Here is a 14,802-nt window from a genome sequence, read left to right as displayed (position 1 = left end):
TCCGCACCGCCGGCAGCGCCTCCCCCACCGGGGGCTCCCTCTCGCCCCGCACGCGGCGGTCCCTGCGGCAGCTTAACCCCTCCCCTGCCGCGCCGCCCGGGGAAGCCAGGGCCGCGGGGCTGGGGCTGCGCCACCCGCCACGCTGAGGGTGGGCGAGCGGAGGTCAGGCCTCGCGGGACGTGGAGGGGGGATCTAAACCGAGAGCCCTCTCCCCCCACCCAGACGCCTCTACGCCCCCCGCCCTGCCTGGTGTTGGGCAGAGGAAGCCGGGAGGGGCAGGAAGCGGACTGCGGTGGGGAAGGGGCGCCCCGCCCAGCCCCCCGGCCCGGGTTCCTGTTTTCGAGACAAACCGTTCCCACGGGGCTAACCCGACCCGGGGCCGGGCGTCTTCCTGCGGGCAGCCGGGGGCACCGACCTGATAGAGATCGGGGGGCGTGGGGACAGCGGGTCCTTGTGATAGCTTGGAGGAGGGGCTACGACAAGATGGGAACATTTTGGGGACAGGGGCCTTGTGGGAGGGAGGAATGAAAACGCGGCTACCTGAAAACGGGGCCTCGATATCTGTGGATGGGGGTTGGGGGGGCCCACTTCACACAGGAGGGACTGGGGCCCCCGAAACCTGGCTCCCCACGGGGCCAGATGGGAAGGGGCAGCTGCAGCCGGCGGGTGAGTTCTGCGCAGCTTGGGGACTGGAGCCCTACGGGCGGCTACCCCCACCCCGCGCAGGGAGGAACTTGGGAGGGGCAGTCACAGGCAGTTGGGGTCCCCACAAGCCGGGCCCAGGAGATCCGGTAACCATTTCCGGCCGTTTGGATTCAAACACACTCACTGTGAAACCACCGGCCCCAAACCTGCCTTTCGAGGCTTGCCCCTTCCTGCCTCAAGGGCTGGGGAGGCAGGACCTCCCCCACACCTCAATCTTGGTAGTTCGAGACCGAGAAACAGGCTCTTTCTGGTCCTCGATTCCCCCCCAAAGTGAGGGGGGCAACCCTGGCCTAGCCTAGACCGTCGGTGAGTGTCCCCCGCCCTAACTCCCCCGACTTTAGACCAAGCGTAGCCACCTGCTCAGAGACCCTTAAACGCCGCAGTGGGGCGGGGCTGGGGGCGGGGCCAAGAAGGCGCCAACCACCCACAGGCTCCTCCCCCTCCCGAGTCCTGCCCGGGACCTCGTGGACCCTCGGTAGCCCGGGAGGCCTCTGCCCGAGTCCCAGCTCCCAGCCCCTACGGGCCCCACCCAGGAGGACGCCCCGCCCCCGGCCAGCCCGGCAGGCCGCTGACCTAGTATGGACACAGCGCTGGGAAGAGAGGCGTGGAGGGTGACGCCTGAAAGGAGGCTGGAGAGTCTCGGGCCCCGCCCCCAGGGGCTGCCCCCTCCTTCGGAGGGGATGCACCTGCCGGGGGTGTAAAGAGCGGTGACTGCGCAGCTGCCATTGTGCCTGCCCAGAGCTAAAAATATTTCCCAACAGACAGAGAAATAAGGAGGCTCCCAAGGAGAATCAGTTTATTGAGGAGTGGGTGCAGTTGGTCAGACCCATAAATAGGAGGGGGCAGGAAGCCTGAGGACAGGATGGGAGCAGTGTCCTTCGTCACACTGGACACTGGGACCTTGAGACTGGGGGGAAATGGGAGATTCCAGGAAAAGGCTGAGAAATCGAACTCCAGGATCCCCCACTCTGGGTGAGGACCTGGGACCGGCCAAAGGGATTGCAAACAAACTCAGGGGCCAGTTTGGATCTGGTCTGGAGGCTCAGATGGCCTCATCAGGAGCTGGAAGGCGCTTGCGCGAAGGATCGACACCCCAGATCTCCCGGGCGTACTGGGCGATAGTTCGGTCACTGGAGAACTTGCCTGATGTGGCTATGTTCCGAATCACCATCCGTGTCCATTCTCTTGGATTCTACAAGCCAAAAGAGAGCCCTGGGTTCATTCTGCTGATGGGGTCCCCACCTTCCACCACATCCCAGCCAGGGCCACCAAAGCCTTGCCAACCCCTGGCCCAGGGCCCCTCACCTTGTACAAGGCACTGACTTTCTCCTGGCACTTAATGTAGTCTTCATAATCTGCAAAGACCTTAAACCTGGAGGGGGAACGGAGAGTCAGGAAGCTTCCTGAAATCAAGGGCCAAGCCGTCCTGTCCCGATGATGGTGTTCGGGGGCCAGGAGAGTGAAGCTGCTTCCAGAAGAGTGAAGCTCCAACTGCCCAGGACCCCTGCTCAGCCTCCCCCCACACCGGCCCCTGAGCCCAGTCCAGCCCAGCAGCCCCACCTGCACGGTCCCCTGGCCAACCAGCTTACCGGTCATGGTGCATGAGCATGTTGACAATGTCCTTGAACAGGTCTGGCTGTTTGGGGGAGAAGAAGCCACTGCTCAGCTGCTCAATGATATGCCGAAGCTCCGGAATTCGGTCATGGTACTCCTGGGCGTTGTACCTGTGGGGGAAGAGCGGCGAGGAGTTCCTGGCTCCTCCTCCAGAGAAAATCCTGGAAGTCCTAAGCCCCAGGGTCAGAAGGCAGACCCCAGCCTGCTACTGTCTTCGCTGGAGCTGCCGCCCGCCTCTGGAGGCCCTCTCCCTTCTCTGCTCGGCTTTTCACCCCTCACCGCTCTCAGGTAGTTGAGGCCTGGAGATGGCAAAAAGGTAAGTGTCCAACCCAAAGGCCCCAAACCAAGTGCTATTTTCTTCTCCCTTACGCCACCACCTCTCCTAACCAGTGTGTGTCCTTCCTGAATGGCTTTTCTCCCTCCCTCTCCCAAGTCCATCTGCCTTCAGGCCGCCGGAGGAGCCACCCGGCACGTCCTCGGGACCATCCTTATCCTCGGACTGTCCAACTGAGCCCATGGCTGACTTGGCACCAGTTTTCTTCCTGTGGGCCACTTCGAGGCCGTACAACCACGCCTCAGCCACCTGGGTTCAGAACCCTCCCTCGCCTTGCCTCCCCACTGCCAGCTGGCCACCAAGGCCTTGACTCAACAATTTCGCACATACTCCCCATCCCCAGCGCCGGCATCACAGGCCACCCCCTCGTCTTGAGGTGTCAGCCTCCACACACCGCACTTTGGCCCCTGCAGTCCAGCCTCCGCACCTTGCACCCACAGTTGTCCTTCGGAGCCTGCTCTAAACATGTCCTATCTCCCTCCCATCCAAAGGATAAAGCCTGAATTTCCCAGTCAAGCCCAACAGGAGAAATTTCCTCTCAATATTTAATGCCAGCTCTCAGAAGCAGTTGGTGGGAGTGTGAACTGCTACCAACTTTCTGAAAAGCAATTTGGCAATAGGCATCAAAAGCCTTAAGAACTCTGGGGCGTCTGGGTGGCTCAGTCGGTAAAACTAACTTCAGCTCAGGTCATCATCTGTGAGATGGGTTCGAGCCCCGTGTCAGGCTCTGTGCTGACAGCTCAGAGTCTGGAGCCTGCTTTGGATTCTGTGTCTCTCTCTCTCTGCCTCTCTCTGGTCATGCTCTCTCAATAAATATTTTTAAAAATTTATTAAAAAAATAAAGAACTCATACTTGAAGAAGGAGGAGGAAGAGGAGAAGGTCTCATACTTTTTTTGACTCAGAAATATCTCCTTCTAAGAAGTAGCTTCAGGAAATAAAGAGGTGGGCCTAGATGTAAAAGGGTGGTGATCACAGTGATATTTACACTAACAAACAGCAGAAATCAACCTTAATGTCCAACAGTGTGGAACTGGAAAAGTTACAACATGTCCATACGATGGAAACCTATACAAACACTTTAAATCGTTTAAAGACTATTTAATAACATGGAAAAAGCCTTACCAGTGTTAAGACATCAGGATTCAAAATTGTACATGTTATTCCTGACTTTTAAAAACTTGCAAATACACACCCGCACCAATACACATAGAAAAAGGACTATGGCAGGGCGCCTGGGTGGCTCAGTTGGTTAAGCGTCCAACATCGGCTCAGGTCATGATCTCCCGGTTCGTGGGTTTGAGCCCCACGTCCGGCTCTGTGCTGACTGCTCAGAGCCTGGAGCCTGCTTCGGGTTCTGTGTCTCCCTTACTCTCTGCCCAACCCCGAATCGTATTCTGTGTCTCTCTGTCTCAAAAATAAATAAACATTAATAAATTAAAAAAGGAAGGGCACCTGGGTGGCTTAGTGGGTTAAGCATCTGACTTCAGCTCAGGTCATGATCTCACAGCTCGTGAGTTCCAGCCCCGTGTCAGGCTCTGTGCTGACATCTAGCTTAGAGCATGGAACCTGTTTCAGATTCTGTGTCTCCCTCTCTCTCACTGCCCTTCCCCCACTTGTGCTCTGTCTCTCTGACTCTCAAAAATGAATAAATGTCAGGGGCGCCTGGGTGGCTCAGTCGGTTAAGTCTCCGGCTTCAGCTCAGGTCAGATCTCACGTTCGTGGGTTCGAGCCCCGTATCAGGCTCTGTGCTGACAGCTAGCTCAGAGCCTGGAGCCTGCTTCTGGTTCTGTGTCTCCTTCTCTCTCTGCCCCTCCCCCTCTCATGCTCTGTCTCTCTCTGTATCAAAAATAAATAAAACATTTAAAAAAATGAATAAATGTTCAAAATTTAGAAAAAATTAAACATAAATAAATAAAGGAAAAGGACCATGGCTTTAAAAATGGAGGAGGGGCACCTGGGTGGCTTAGTCGGTTAAGCATCTGCCTCTTCATTTTGGCTCAGGTCATGATCTCACAGTTTGTGAGTTCAAAGCCCCATGTTGGGCTCTGCCCTGACAGTGTGGAGGGACCCTGCTTGGGATTCTCTCTCCCTCTCTCTCTGCCTCTTCCCTGCTCACTTATTATCTCTCTCCTAATAAATAAAATAAACACTAAAAAAATAAAAGCAGGTGATGAAATTATGAATGACTGTTATTTTATTCTTTGTGGTTTCATATTTTTCCAACTAAGAAGCATGTATTGCTTGTATGATAAGAAAAATTTTTTTTTAATTTTAAGAAATCTAATACCAGGGGTGCCTGGGTGGCTCAGTCGGTTGACTGACTTCAGCTCAGGTCCTGCTCTCACGGTTCATGGGTTCGAGCCCCACACTGGGCTCTGTGCTTACAGCTCAGAATCTGGCTTCGGATTCTGTGTCTCCCTCTCTCCCTGCCTCTCCCCTGCTCACACTCTGTCTCTCTCTCAAAAATAAACATTAAAGGGGCGCCTAGGTGGCTCAGTCGGTTGGGCCTCTGACTTCTGCTCAGGTCATGATCTCATGTTCGTGGGTTCGAGCCCCACGTCGGGCTCTGTGCTGACAGCTCAGAGCCTGGAGCCTGCTTTGGATTCTGTCTCCCTGTCTCTCTGCCCCTCCCCCTCTCGTGCTCTGTCTCTCTCTCTCTCAAAAAATAAATAAAACATTAAAAAATTTAAAAAAATAATAATAAACATTAAAAAAAATTTTCCCTTTTTGCCATGGCTGCCAGGGAGCTAAGAATTTAATTTTACTTCCAGAAACTCCAGAAATAAGATATCTTACAGTTGATATAATTTTCTTCTCCCTTTCCTTCAGTTTTGTGTTCCTTCTTTCTTGTCCCCTGCCATTAACCTTATTTGTTGTAAGTTACCTCAACAGTTTTCCAAAATCCTAATGTCCATAACCAAAACCTTGTGCGGCCTGGGCCAGCCTTTCCAGGTATGCCCCTTGCTCCCAAGCCCTACCCTCCAGTAGCCACACCTCCTAGGTGCCTTCTGCCCACGGACTGTGAACTTTGGAGCCCTTGACCCCCATACCCTCTCTGGTCAAGCTTTTCCACGTCCTCCACCCGCATGCCAAAGATGAAGAAGTTCTCTTCTCCCGCCTCTTCTGCCATCTCCACGTTGGCCCCATCCATGGTGCCAATGGTCAGAGCCCCATTGAGCATGAACTTCATGTTGCCAGTGCCTGAGGCCTCAGTGCCTGCTGTGGAGATCTGCTCGGAGAGGTCAGCAGCGGGGATCACTGTGGGGCGGCACAGGGGATGAGCTCAGCCAGGAAAGGCCCCGCCCCAGCTGGGGACTCTGGAGTTAGGTTGGCCCTAGGTATAGCCAGATTCAGAACCCCTTTCCACCCCAACCCTCGCACAGTCACCAACTGAATCTCCCTGTGGCCGCCAGCCCCTCCACCCCACCGCCTGGTGGTTGTTGCACATCTGAGGTCAATCCTGGACTCTCTCCCCACCCCCGCCCCACTGCATGCACCATCCGAAGGGCAAATCTTCCCTACAATTTCACCCTGTACTGCCTGACACTCCACCATCGGCAGATGATTTGAGCATTGTCCTCTCCAGATTCTTCTGCCGGGATGTGGCCTGCCCCAGGAGCAGGGGACCAATACCTCTTTCCTGGGACTGAACTAATCAGAGCCTCCCTCTGGCGACCCCCCCCCCACCTTTCTCGGCCAGCGAGACGCGATAGTTCTCCAGGAAGATCACGCGGAGGCGGTCTCCTACCACTGGGTCGTGGTTAACCACATCCCCAATGGCCGTGATGAGTTTGATGATCATCTTAGCCATGTGGTATCCAGGGGCAGCCTATAAGAGCACAATCTGGGGTCAGCTCCACAGCCTGGCCCACTACCCGTATCCTGCAACCCAGCCAGGCTGACCTCCACCTGGCTGTCAAAGCATCAGAGCCGTGGTCTTCGGCCTGGCGACTCACCTTCCCTCCAATCATCACAGTTCGGGGCACAACAAACTTATTGGGGTCCTGCTTGATGCCTGTGGAGAAACAGACAGATCAGTGGGCCAATTGCCCTCCCACCAGTACCCATCCAGCTAGGGCCCTAGACAGTAGACCTGATTTGGGCAACTGCTTGCTATATGACCTCAGATCTGTCACTTTTCCCCTCTGTGAGCCTCAGTCTGCCTGTCTATGAAATGGGGATAATTCCATGTCCCAAGAGTCATCCCAAGGCCAAAGGAGAGCTGATTAGGAAGTACAGGGTATGCTGGGAGGTACGTAGAGGGGGGGGCGAATGTGAACCCCTGCCACTCACGGTTGTACAGGGTGATAATGTGGAGGCAGTTGAGGAGTTGGCGTTTATATTCATGGATTCGCTTCACCTGGACGTCAAAGAGCGAGTTGGGGTTGATATGGACTTTGTACTCCCTCTCCAGGTACGCAGCGAACTTTAACTTGTTTTCCTGAAGGCAGGGAGGGGAAAGAGCTCACCAACAGGCCTCAGCCTCAGGAAATCCTACAGGCTCCTTTCTTTCCCAGAAGGCTCGCCTGCCACATTTATCCCCTCCTGCACCAGAGCAGACATTGCTAATCGATGCCAGCATGCTTCCAGTGGGCTCAGGTGATGCCTTCTCACCTTGGACTTCAGGCAACTTCTGCCAGGCCTGAGGCTGCAGGAGACGGGCTCCGCAGGCCGCCCCTGACCCAGCAGGTGCCTGGCGCCTGTCGAGTACCCCGCCCGCCCTGGCGTGGGGGTCCCAGGCCACCCCACTCCGCACCTGCTTCACTTTGGCCACGTCTCGGATAAAGGCTTCATCGTCCACGTATGAGAGCAGTTTGCGCAGCTGGTCCAGGTCCGAGATGTAGTCCTCCCCGATGCGCTGTGGGGAGCGGGCTCTCGGTCAGGCCTACACCCCTGCTCTGTCCTCCCTCACAGAGGGGTCCCTCTCCGGGGTCAGCCAGGCCTGGTCCCCTGCAGACAACCCTCCTCCTCCAGCCTCCCCCTTGCTGGGACGTGGTGTGCACACGTCCATCTTCCCGCTGGCCCCTGAGCTCCGATGGCTGACCTCACGGGACCCCAGCAGGCCTTTCTCCTGGCCTTTTCCTCCGACAGTGACCTCGAGGCCCTGACAATCTCTGCTCCTGTCAGCCTCACTTCTGATGTGACCTGTTATGACCCTCTCCAAGGCTGACCTCCATAGCCAGGCCTCCATTAGCCCACAGAGCATCCTCATGCAGACAAGAAAACGGTCCCCCTCCTCCAGGCGCAGGCAAAGCTAGGGGATGGATGGATATCAGCCCTCCACCAGGCCCCCAACGTGTCCATACGCAGCTGAGCCCTGCGGTGACCCGTGTTCAACCCTACTGGCCACACAGTGACCTCTCACCTCAGCAATGACCTCTGCCAGCCCAGGGTTACACAGAACCAGCCAGCGACGAGGGGTGATGCCATTGGTCTTATTCTGGAATTTATGTGGCTCCAGCTCGTAGAAGTCCTTGAAGCTGCAGGATAGGGTTGGACGGTCACTACCCATCCCTGTGGGGTGAAGGTCTCCCCCCGGAGGCCCTACCCTGGGTTCTTGCTGAGAGGGGCCTGGGCTGAGGGGAGTGGCTGTGAGAGGGCACCTTCTGGGGTCAGGACTGTCCTGGACATTAGGGCCATGATGCTCATAAAAGCGGTGCTACCTGTGGGAAGGCGGGGAGAGGGCTAGGGTGGGCGGGGCCAGCAGGGGGCGGGGCCTGGGGAGCGGGTCTCACATGGTCTTCTTGAGGATCTCTGAGTGGATGCGGGCCACGCCGTTGACGGCGTGCGACCCGGCGATGCACAGGTGAGCCATGTTGATGCGCTTCACCGCGCCCTCCTCCACAAGCGACATGCGCCGCAGCCGGTCCACGTCCCCTGGGAACATGGCCGCCACCCGCTGTGCAGGGGGAGCCCGGAGCTCAGACGTGGAGGACTCAGGACCCTGGTCCCCAGCCCCGAAAGCTCGGCGCTCTCCCCACAGCCCTGCGCCCTCCAGCCCAGGCCTCCTCCGCTCACGTTGAGGAAGCGCTGGTTGATCTCATAGATGATCTGCAGGTGCCGGGGCAGCAGTGTCTCAATCAGGTGCACCGGCCAGCGTTCCAGTGCCTCCGGCAGTACCGTGTGGTTGGTGTAGGCGCAGGTCCTGACTGTCACGTCCCAGGCCTGATGGACAGGATGGGGGGGTCAGGAACCCCGGGGCCTGAGCCCTACGGCTCTCCACACAGTGCAGCCAGGAGCCTGGGCCCTGTCACGGAGGGACAGGTCCTAGGACACTCGTCTCCTGGGCCTCACGCTGCTGTCTGCTCTGTGTGGACGGTACTCTCGTATTCCTCCTTCCCAGACTGGGAAAGGAAACCCTGAGTCAGAGGGGCTCAGGCAGGGCTGGAGGGGTCCCGGCGCCCACCTTGTCCCAGTCCAGCCGTTCCAGATCCACCAGTATCCTCATGAGCTCGGGGATGGCCAAGGAGGGGTGGGTATCATTTAGCTGGATGGCCACCTGTGGGGAGGGGGTTGGGAGTCAGGCTGGGGTCCAAACCAAGGCTATGGTCAGTGTCCTGTGCCCCTTCAGAGCCCCATCCACGTGGTTCCAGGGTGGAACTGGGTGTGCGGGCCTCACGGGGCAGCTGGGGGCAGGAGGAGGAGGGAAGTTCCCCGGATGCGTGCCTGGTGATCGAGGATCCTGCACAGGTCCCCCTCACCCTCCCACGCACCCCCAGGCCCCACCTCCTCATCTATAAAACGAGGGGGCAGGCTGAGGCTGGCGGGGAGGGGTGGTGGCATACATCATGGGAGGTGTAGAGGGGCCCTCCCTGGGGCCTGGCACCTTATCCGGAAAGGCGTCGAAGCTCGTGCGCACGGGGTCACGGCAGCCGAACTTGGAGGACTTGAAGCGGCGGATGATGTCCTGGAGGGTGGCGGCCACTACAAAGTACTCCTGCTTCAGCCGCAGCTCCTTCCCCTCAAAGAACTGGGAACAGTTCAAGGCAGGGCTGAGTCAAGGTGGTGGGGGTGGGGCAGGGGTGGAGGGGCCCTCATGGTGCTGCAGTGTGGGCAGGGGTCTCCTGGCCTCCTCCAAGACCCCTGAGTCCCGAACAAGCCAGGGGTCTTTCACCCACCGAGTAGTGGTGGGGATGGTGTGAGGGTGGGGACATACAAGGACCCAGAGTAGGGTCAGCATCACCGGGAACGGGTCCTCCAAAGTGGCCTGCCCCAACTCACTGCCCCCAGGACTTAGGTGTCCTCTTATTTTTTTTTAAATTTTTTAACGTTAATTTATTTCTTTTGAGAGACAGACAGAATGGGAGGAGCGGGGGTGGGGGGGCGGGCAGAGAGAGAAAGGGAGAAACAGAATCTGAAGCAGGCTCCAGGCTCTGAGCTAGCTGTCAGCACAGAGCCTGACACGGGGCTTGAACTCACGAAGTGCAAGATCATGACCTGAGCTGAAGCCGGACACTTAACCGACTGAGCCACTGGGTGCCCTTAGGTGTCCTCTTAAAGAACTGAAAGTACTTGGGGGACAAGACACACAGGAGCCAACAACATGTCCTGGGTGCGAGGCGCCCAGATGACTCAATTAGAAGAGATGTGACCCTTGATCTCAGTGTTGTGAGTTCGAGCCCTGCATTGGGTGTAGGGATGACTAATTAAAAAAAAAAAAAAAAAAGGAATGTCCTGGGTGTGACTAGGGAGCCAGGGGCTGTCCCTCCTCATTTCCTGCACCCAGCCCAGGAGGTAACTAACATACATTGTCATTGGGGTACAGGACACGAGAGATGTTCTCCGCCAGATTTCGGTCCAGCACAGCCTGGATGTAGCCACCAACGTTGACTGAGGGGTGAAAGCGAGGACAGTGTCAGGCCCAGGCTGAGCGCAGGCCGGGGCGGGCAGGGGTGCGGGCAGGGGTGCAGGCGAGCAGCAGAACTCACAGTCCTTGAGGTTGAAGTCATTGGGGGCCTTGGCTGACCACAGGCGCATGGTGTTGACGATGTTGTTGCGGTAGCCAGGCACAGGAGTGTCGTAAGGCATGGCCAGCACTACCTGCACGGGCATCAGCGTGGTGGCAGGAGCTGGGTAACTGCCGCATGACTCGAGGTGGGGCCCCCCCCCCCGAGAGTGGCAGCTCCTGCCTTCGTCCCTATGCTCTGCCAACCCCCAACCCCAGGTTCTACGGCCCTCTCTGGGTAACCGTGAGCAAACCTCTCAATCTCTCTGGGCCTCATCCGTAGAGAGAGGGGCCCCCCAGGATCTCCCCATGCCCCCAACCCCACCGACGCCTTGCCTGACTGCCTTTGAGGATTATAGGAGGCAGTGATGAGCCTGAAGCCCAAGACGGGGCTCTGCTGGGGGCCACCCTACGGTGATGGGGGTGAGCGGGCCTGCCTGGCAGAGCCCAATCTAGAAGATACTCTGGACTCATCAGATGGCTGGGGGGCCCTGGGGCCCGGCTGAAGGGGACACAGATGTCAAGTCCATCCAAAGGGCATATGCCTGGTTGACCACAGGGCTAATTAGCAGTGACTCATGCTAGCCACGCCTCCCCCAATTAGCCAATGGCAGGAATCGCAGGGGGCTGGGGGCATATGCACTTCTCCAAGGCCCGGTGCCCTTTCTCCCCAACGCTAAGTAACGGAGCCCTGACTGGAAAAGAATGGCAGGTGCGGCTCCAAGAGGGAAGGGACTGAGCACAGAACTAGTGGGCAGCCAGAGCCCCTGCTGGATCTTATCATAAATAACAGCCCAACAAATGGCCGATTCTGAAAGCCGAGAGGTTTCCGTGTAGCCATCGGGAGGCCTGACCTGCAGCCACAGCAAGAGAGCTGACTGATAGGGGTTCGGACACCTGGTCTGGCTTCAGCTGCCTCTCGCTTGGTGTGTGACCGTGGACAAGTCAGTTCCTCTCTCAGCGTTTTAATTTTCTCCCTGAAAATTAAACGACTCCCTCTCTGGGCTATTGCTCTGCTTCCCGTCAAGCCTTCGGTTTAGAAGTGTCAGGGAGTCACAATTATTCTTGGACGAGTGTTGTGGGGTGGCAAGGAGCCAGGCCAGGGGAAGGGCACTGCTGGAGCACAGTCGCCTCTCTCCTCCCCCTGGGCTCTTGTGCTCAGCCCAGCTCCTCTGTGACCCCGTCTCCAGCCTCTCCTGACCTGAGCTGTGTGACTTCGAGGAAATCACTTAACCTCTCTGAGCCTCAGTGTCCATTGTAAATAGCACTGGGTCCCAGTGGTCTCCAGGCTCTTTGTCTGTATCTCCCTGTTTTCTTCCAGAGCCTCTCCCCTCCCTGCTTTGCCCTCACTGGGGGCTCCCCCAACTCCCTGGCTTCCCCCTTACCTGTGTGTCCACCCACTTGGCCCCCTGGCTGGTGTGCTCCACTCGGCCATAGAAGTGCACGGGCAGCGTGAACTCGGGCCGGGCCTTCTCCCAGGGGTTTCCGTAGCGAAGCCAGTCATCCGCCTCCTCCATCTGAGCCCAAGGCCGTTCAGGGGAGAAAGGAAGGCGGTGTCAGACCCAGGCTCACACCACAGGTAGAGTAGGGGCAGTGGCCCTGCTGGGCCCTCCACAGAGTGTACATTAAGGGCCCTGGGGTGGGCCCCGCCCTCTGTCTGGTGGCCTATCCCGAGGGACATGGTATGTGTGTGGGAGTCTGGGAGGCTCCCCGGGTAGGTGGACTCCCTGCTCTAGCAGTGACCGGCAGGCTTTGGGGCCAGGGGGCAGGGACGAGGAGGCCTTCTCTCAAGGCTGAGGCTGGTCCTGGATCTCTCCAGAGATGGAGGACAAATGGGGGTCCGCTCCATCGTACCTGGGGCCCCCCAAGGCCAGGGCCCGAGGCTGCTCACCTGCCAGCCCCCGCAGATCTTCTGGTTAAAAATCCCAAACTCATATCGGATCCCGTAGCCATAGGCAGCCAGGCCCAGCGTTGCCATGGAGTCCAGAAAGCATGCTAGGGGGTTGCAGGAAAGCAGGTGTCAGGGACCCGGCACAAAGGAGCCCTTTGGCCCACCTCACCCCGGCCACCCTGTCCACTCACCGGCCAGCCGACCCAGGCCCCCGTTGCCCAGCCCCGCGTCCTCCTCGATCTCCTCCAGCTCCTCCATGTCCAGGCCCAGCTGGAGGGGGGGAGGGTGTGGCAGTGGTCAAGGCCGAGGGCCCGCAGGTGAATCCCCTGATTCCTCAGGCTCACCCCGCTCCCCCTGCACACCTGGTAGGTGGCCTCGTCACAGGCATTCTCCAAGGCCAGATTCACCATGGTGTTCTGCAGCGTCCGTCCCATGTAGAACTCCAGAGACAGGTAGTAGATCCTCTGCCCGGAGAGACAGATGGGTGGGGGAGGGGTCAGGACAGCCCATCAGCGTCTGCCTGGGGCCTCTCACACCTGCTGTCCCACTCCGAGGGCCCTGCTGGGCAAGCTCTGTCCCCCTTTATTTTTCTCCCCACCACAGGCTTCAGGACCCATCTGGAGGATTCTGGTCCAGCATTTCCTCTGACTTTGGACACATCACTTGTGTTTTCTTGGCCTCGGTTTCCTCATCTGGAAAGTGGCACTGCCATATGTACCTCAGGGACTCAGGTCCTGAGGAGAGGTGAGGACCTCTTCCGTCGCCCAGAAGCCTCCCGACGGCCCTTCGGGGAATTGGGACACAGAGAAGCACCTCCAAGTGCTCCCCAAGAGGGGAAGGTCGAGGGGCAGAGAAATCAGTCATTTGCTCAAGGTCACACACTGACTCGTGGCTAGAGACGGCCCCCTTCTGTCCTTGCAGTGCCCAGTTCCCCTTGGTCCTCAAGCCTCAGCCCCAAGAAGGGGATAGAGAGGCACCAGAATCCAAGGTGCCGGGTGTCCTGGTTTCCTGGCCCCCTCCCTGCCCCACTTGCCTGCCCCTCCCCCTCTCCTGCCCAGGAGTATCAGGTTGCTGACATTTACCATGACCCCACAGACACTTGATCCCGCCACCACCCCCCAGCTGCCCAGCCCTGCACCAGCACCACCGCACACTTGCACAGGCACACCGCACTCACACACAAGGACCCACCCCTCCATTCCAGGTCCAACCTGGGCCGCCGAGGGTCTTCCTGGCCTCAAGAAGCCCCTCCAGGCTCTGAGCGAGCGCTAGACCTTAGGTCCCCCACCCCTGCTCATCTGATCCGAGCCACGTGACCTTGCCCCCTGACCCCGGTGTCACTGCCTGGGTTGCCCCAGCATTTGGCAATGGCACCCATTGTTCCTGATCCTCCAGCCCCAGGAACCTGCTGCAGAAAAACCCAGACCCCTGGAAGGGCTGCCCCTTAGTCGGGATCTCCTGGCCCCCTGCTGGCGCCCCCAGCCCATCTCCCACCCAGGGTGCTCCCAAGCGGCACCTTGGGGTCCTTCTCGTAGTAGTGCTGCTGCGTGCGGATCCAGCGGCCCACCAGGTGGTCACGGACAGTGTGAGCCAGCGCGAAGTAGTAGTCCCTCGGGGTGGCCACATTGCGGTCTTTGACAAGTGTGAAATGCAGGTGCCGGTTGAAGTTCTTCTTCAGCTCGCTCACATTCTCCACGCCGGCCAGGCCACGCACGCTGATCTGCTTCCTCTTCTCCTGGTCCGACAGGGGCCGGGACATGGCTGCGGGAGGGCAGGCCGGACTGAGGGCTGGATGGGGTGGCCTCAGCAGTGCCTCCAGCCAGGGAGTGGAGATCCCCAGCTGCCTGGGGGTTTTAAAGCCTGGCTCGGGGGAGCGTGCCCCGCCTCCCCCCTGCGATGGGAGGGTCTTGGCCCAGCAGCTCTGGGAGCTATTTTGGGGGCAAGGGGAGGGGAAGGGAGAGGAGCAGGGAGAGCAGAGCCCAGCTCCACAAGGGCCGGGCCAGGCCCAGCCTGGCTCCTTCACAGCCCTGTGCTGACCCACTTCTTCTGGGCCTCGCCCCCTGGGGTCTTCGGTGCTTTCTCTGCCTTTCGCAGTCAGAGACAAGATGCAGCAGGCGGTGTGGCCTTGAGAGGCCCGCAGTTTGACTGGAGCCGTTGGGCTGTGACTTTGGCTGAGATTGCCCTGATCTGGGCCCTTTTTCCTGGGTTATGGATGGAGCAGGGGGAGGGGGGGAGGGGCAGATTTCAGCCTCAGTCAGGGCTCCTTGAAGAGGCCAAGGCAGGCTGTCAGGGGGACAGGTGTGAGGAGGCCC

General features: G+C 58.6%; 2 protein-coding genes across 2 annotated transcripts in view; both read right to left on the bottom strand.

The window, feature by feature from the left end:
- Positions 1 to 215, bottom strand: part of RASGRP2 (RAS guanyl releasing protein 2) — a 16,054-nt gene extending 15,839 nt beyond the window's left edge. Inside the window, exon 1 of the mRNA XM_029956137.1 lies at positions 8 to 215. The gene's annotated coding sequence lies outside the window, so the exon portion shown is untranslated. The remainder of the gene's footprint in view (positions 1 to 7) is intronic.
- A 1,260-nt stretch (positions 216 to 1,475) lies between these two features.
- On the bottom strand, positions 1,476 to 14,325 carry PYGM (glycogen phosphorylase, muscle associated). Its single transcript, XM_029956130.1, has 20 exons — positions 14,007 to 14,325; positions 12,853 to 12,954; positions 12,682 to 12,760; positions 12,491 to 12,594; positions 11,985 to 12,116; positions 10,583 to 10,694; positions 10,402 to 10,484; positions 9,481 to 9,624; positions 9,061 to 9,153; positions 8,673 to 8,819; positions 8,390 to 8,553; positions 8,020 to 8,134; positions 7,411 to 7,512; positions 6,948 to 7,095; positions 6,611 to 6,669; positions 6,342 to 6,483; positions 5,705 to 5,912; positions 2,295 to 2,429; positions 2,011 to 2,077; positions 1,476 to 1,897 (listed from the first exon to the last, which is right to left on the bottom strand). The coding sequence occupies exons 1-20, from the start codon at positions 14,247 to 14,249 to the stop codon at positions 1,748 to 1,750; spliced, it is 2,529 nt and encodes an 842-aa protein (XP_029811990.1). The 5' UTR covers positions 14,250 to 14,325; the 3' UTR covers positions 1,476 to 1,747.
- Positions 14,326 to 14,802: the final 477 nt, after the last annotated feature.

This window comes from Suricata suricatta, chromosome 11 (assembly GCF_006229205.1).
Source record: "Suricata suricatta isolate VVHF042 chromosome 11, meerkat_22Aug2017_6uvM2_HiC, whole genome shotgun sequence".
Taxonomy (NCBI): Eukaryota; Metazoa; Chordata; class Mammalia; order Carnivora; family Herpestidae; genus Suricata; species Suricata suricatta.
Note: the sequence above shows the minus strand (reverse complement) of the source record. Positions and strands in the feature narration are given on the sequence as shown.

Excerpts from the sequence above, each read along its gene's own strand:
- PYGM (XM_029956130.1), bottom strand. The coding sequence starts at position 14,249 with ATGTCCCGGCCCCTGTCGGACCAGGAGAAGAGGAAGCAGATCAGCGTG. Across the intron at positions 8,820-9,060 it reads AACGGCTGGACTGGGACAAG|GCCTGGGACGTGACAGTCAG; the intron begins GTGGGCGCCGGG and ends CCTGTCCATCAG. Across the intron at positions 7,096-7,410 it reads ACGTGGCCAAAGTGAAGCAG|GAAAACAAGTTAAAGTTCGC; the intron begins GTGCGGAGTGGG and ends CCCTGCCTTCAG.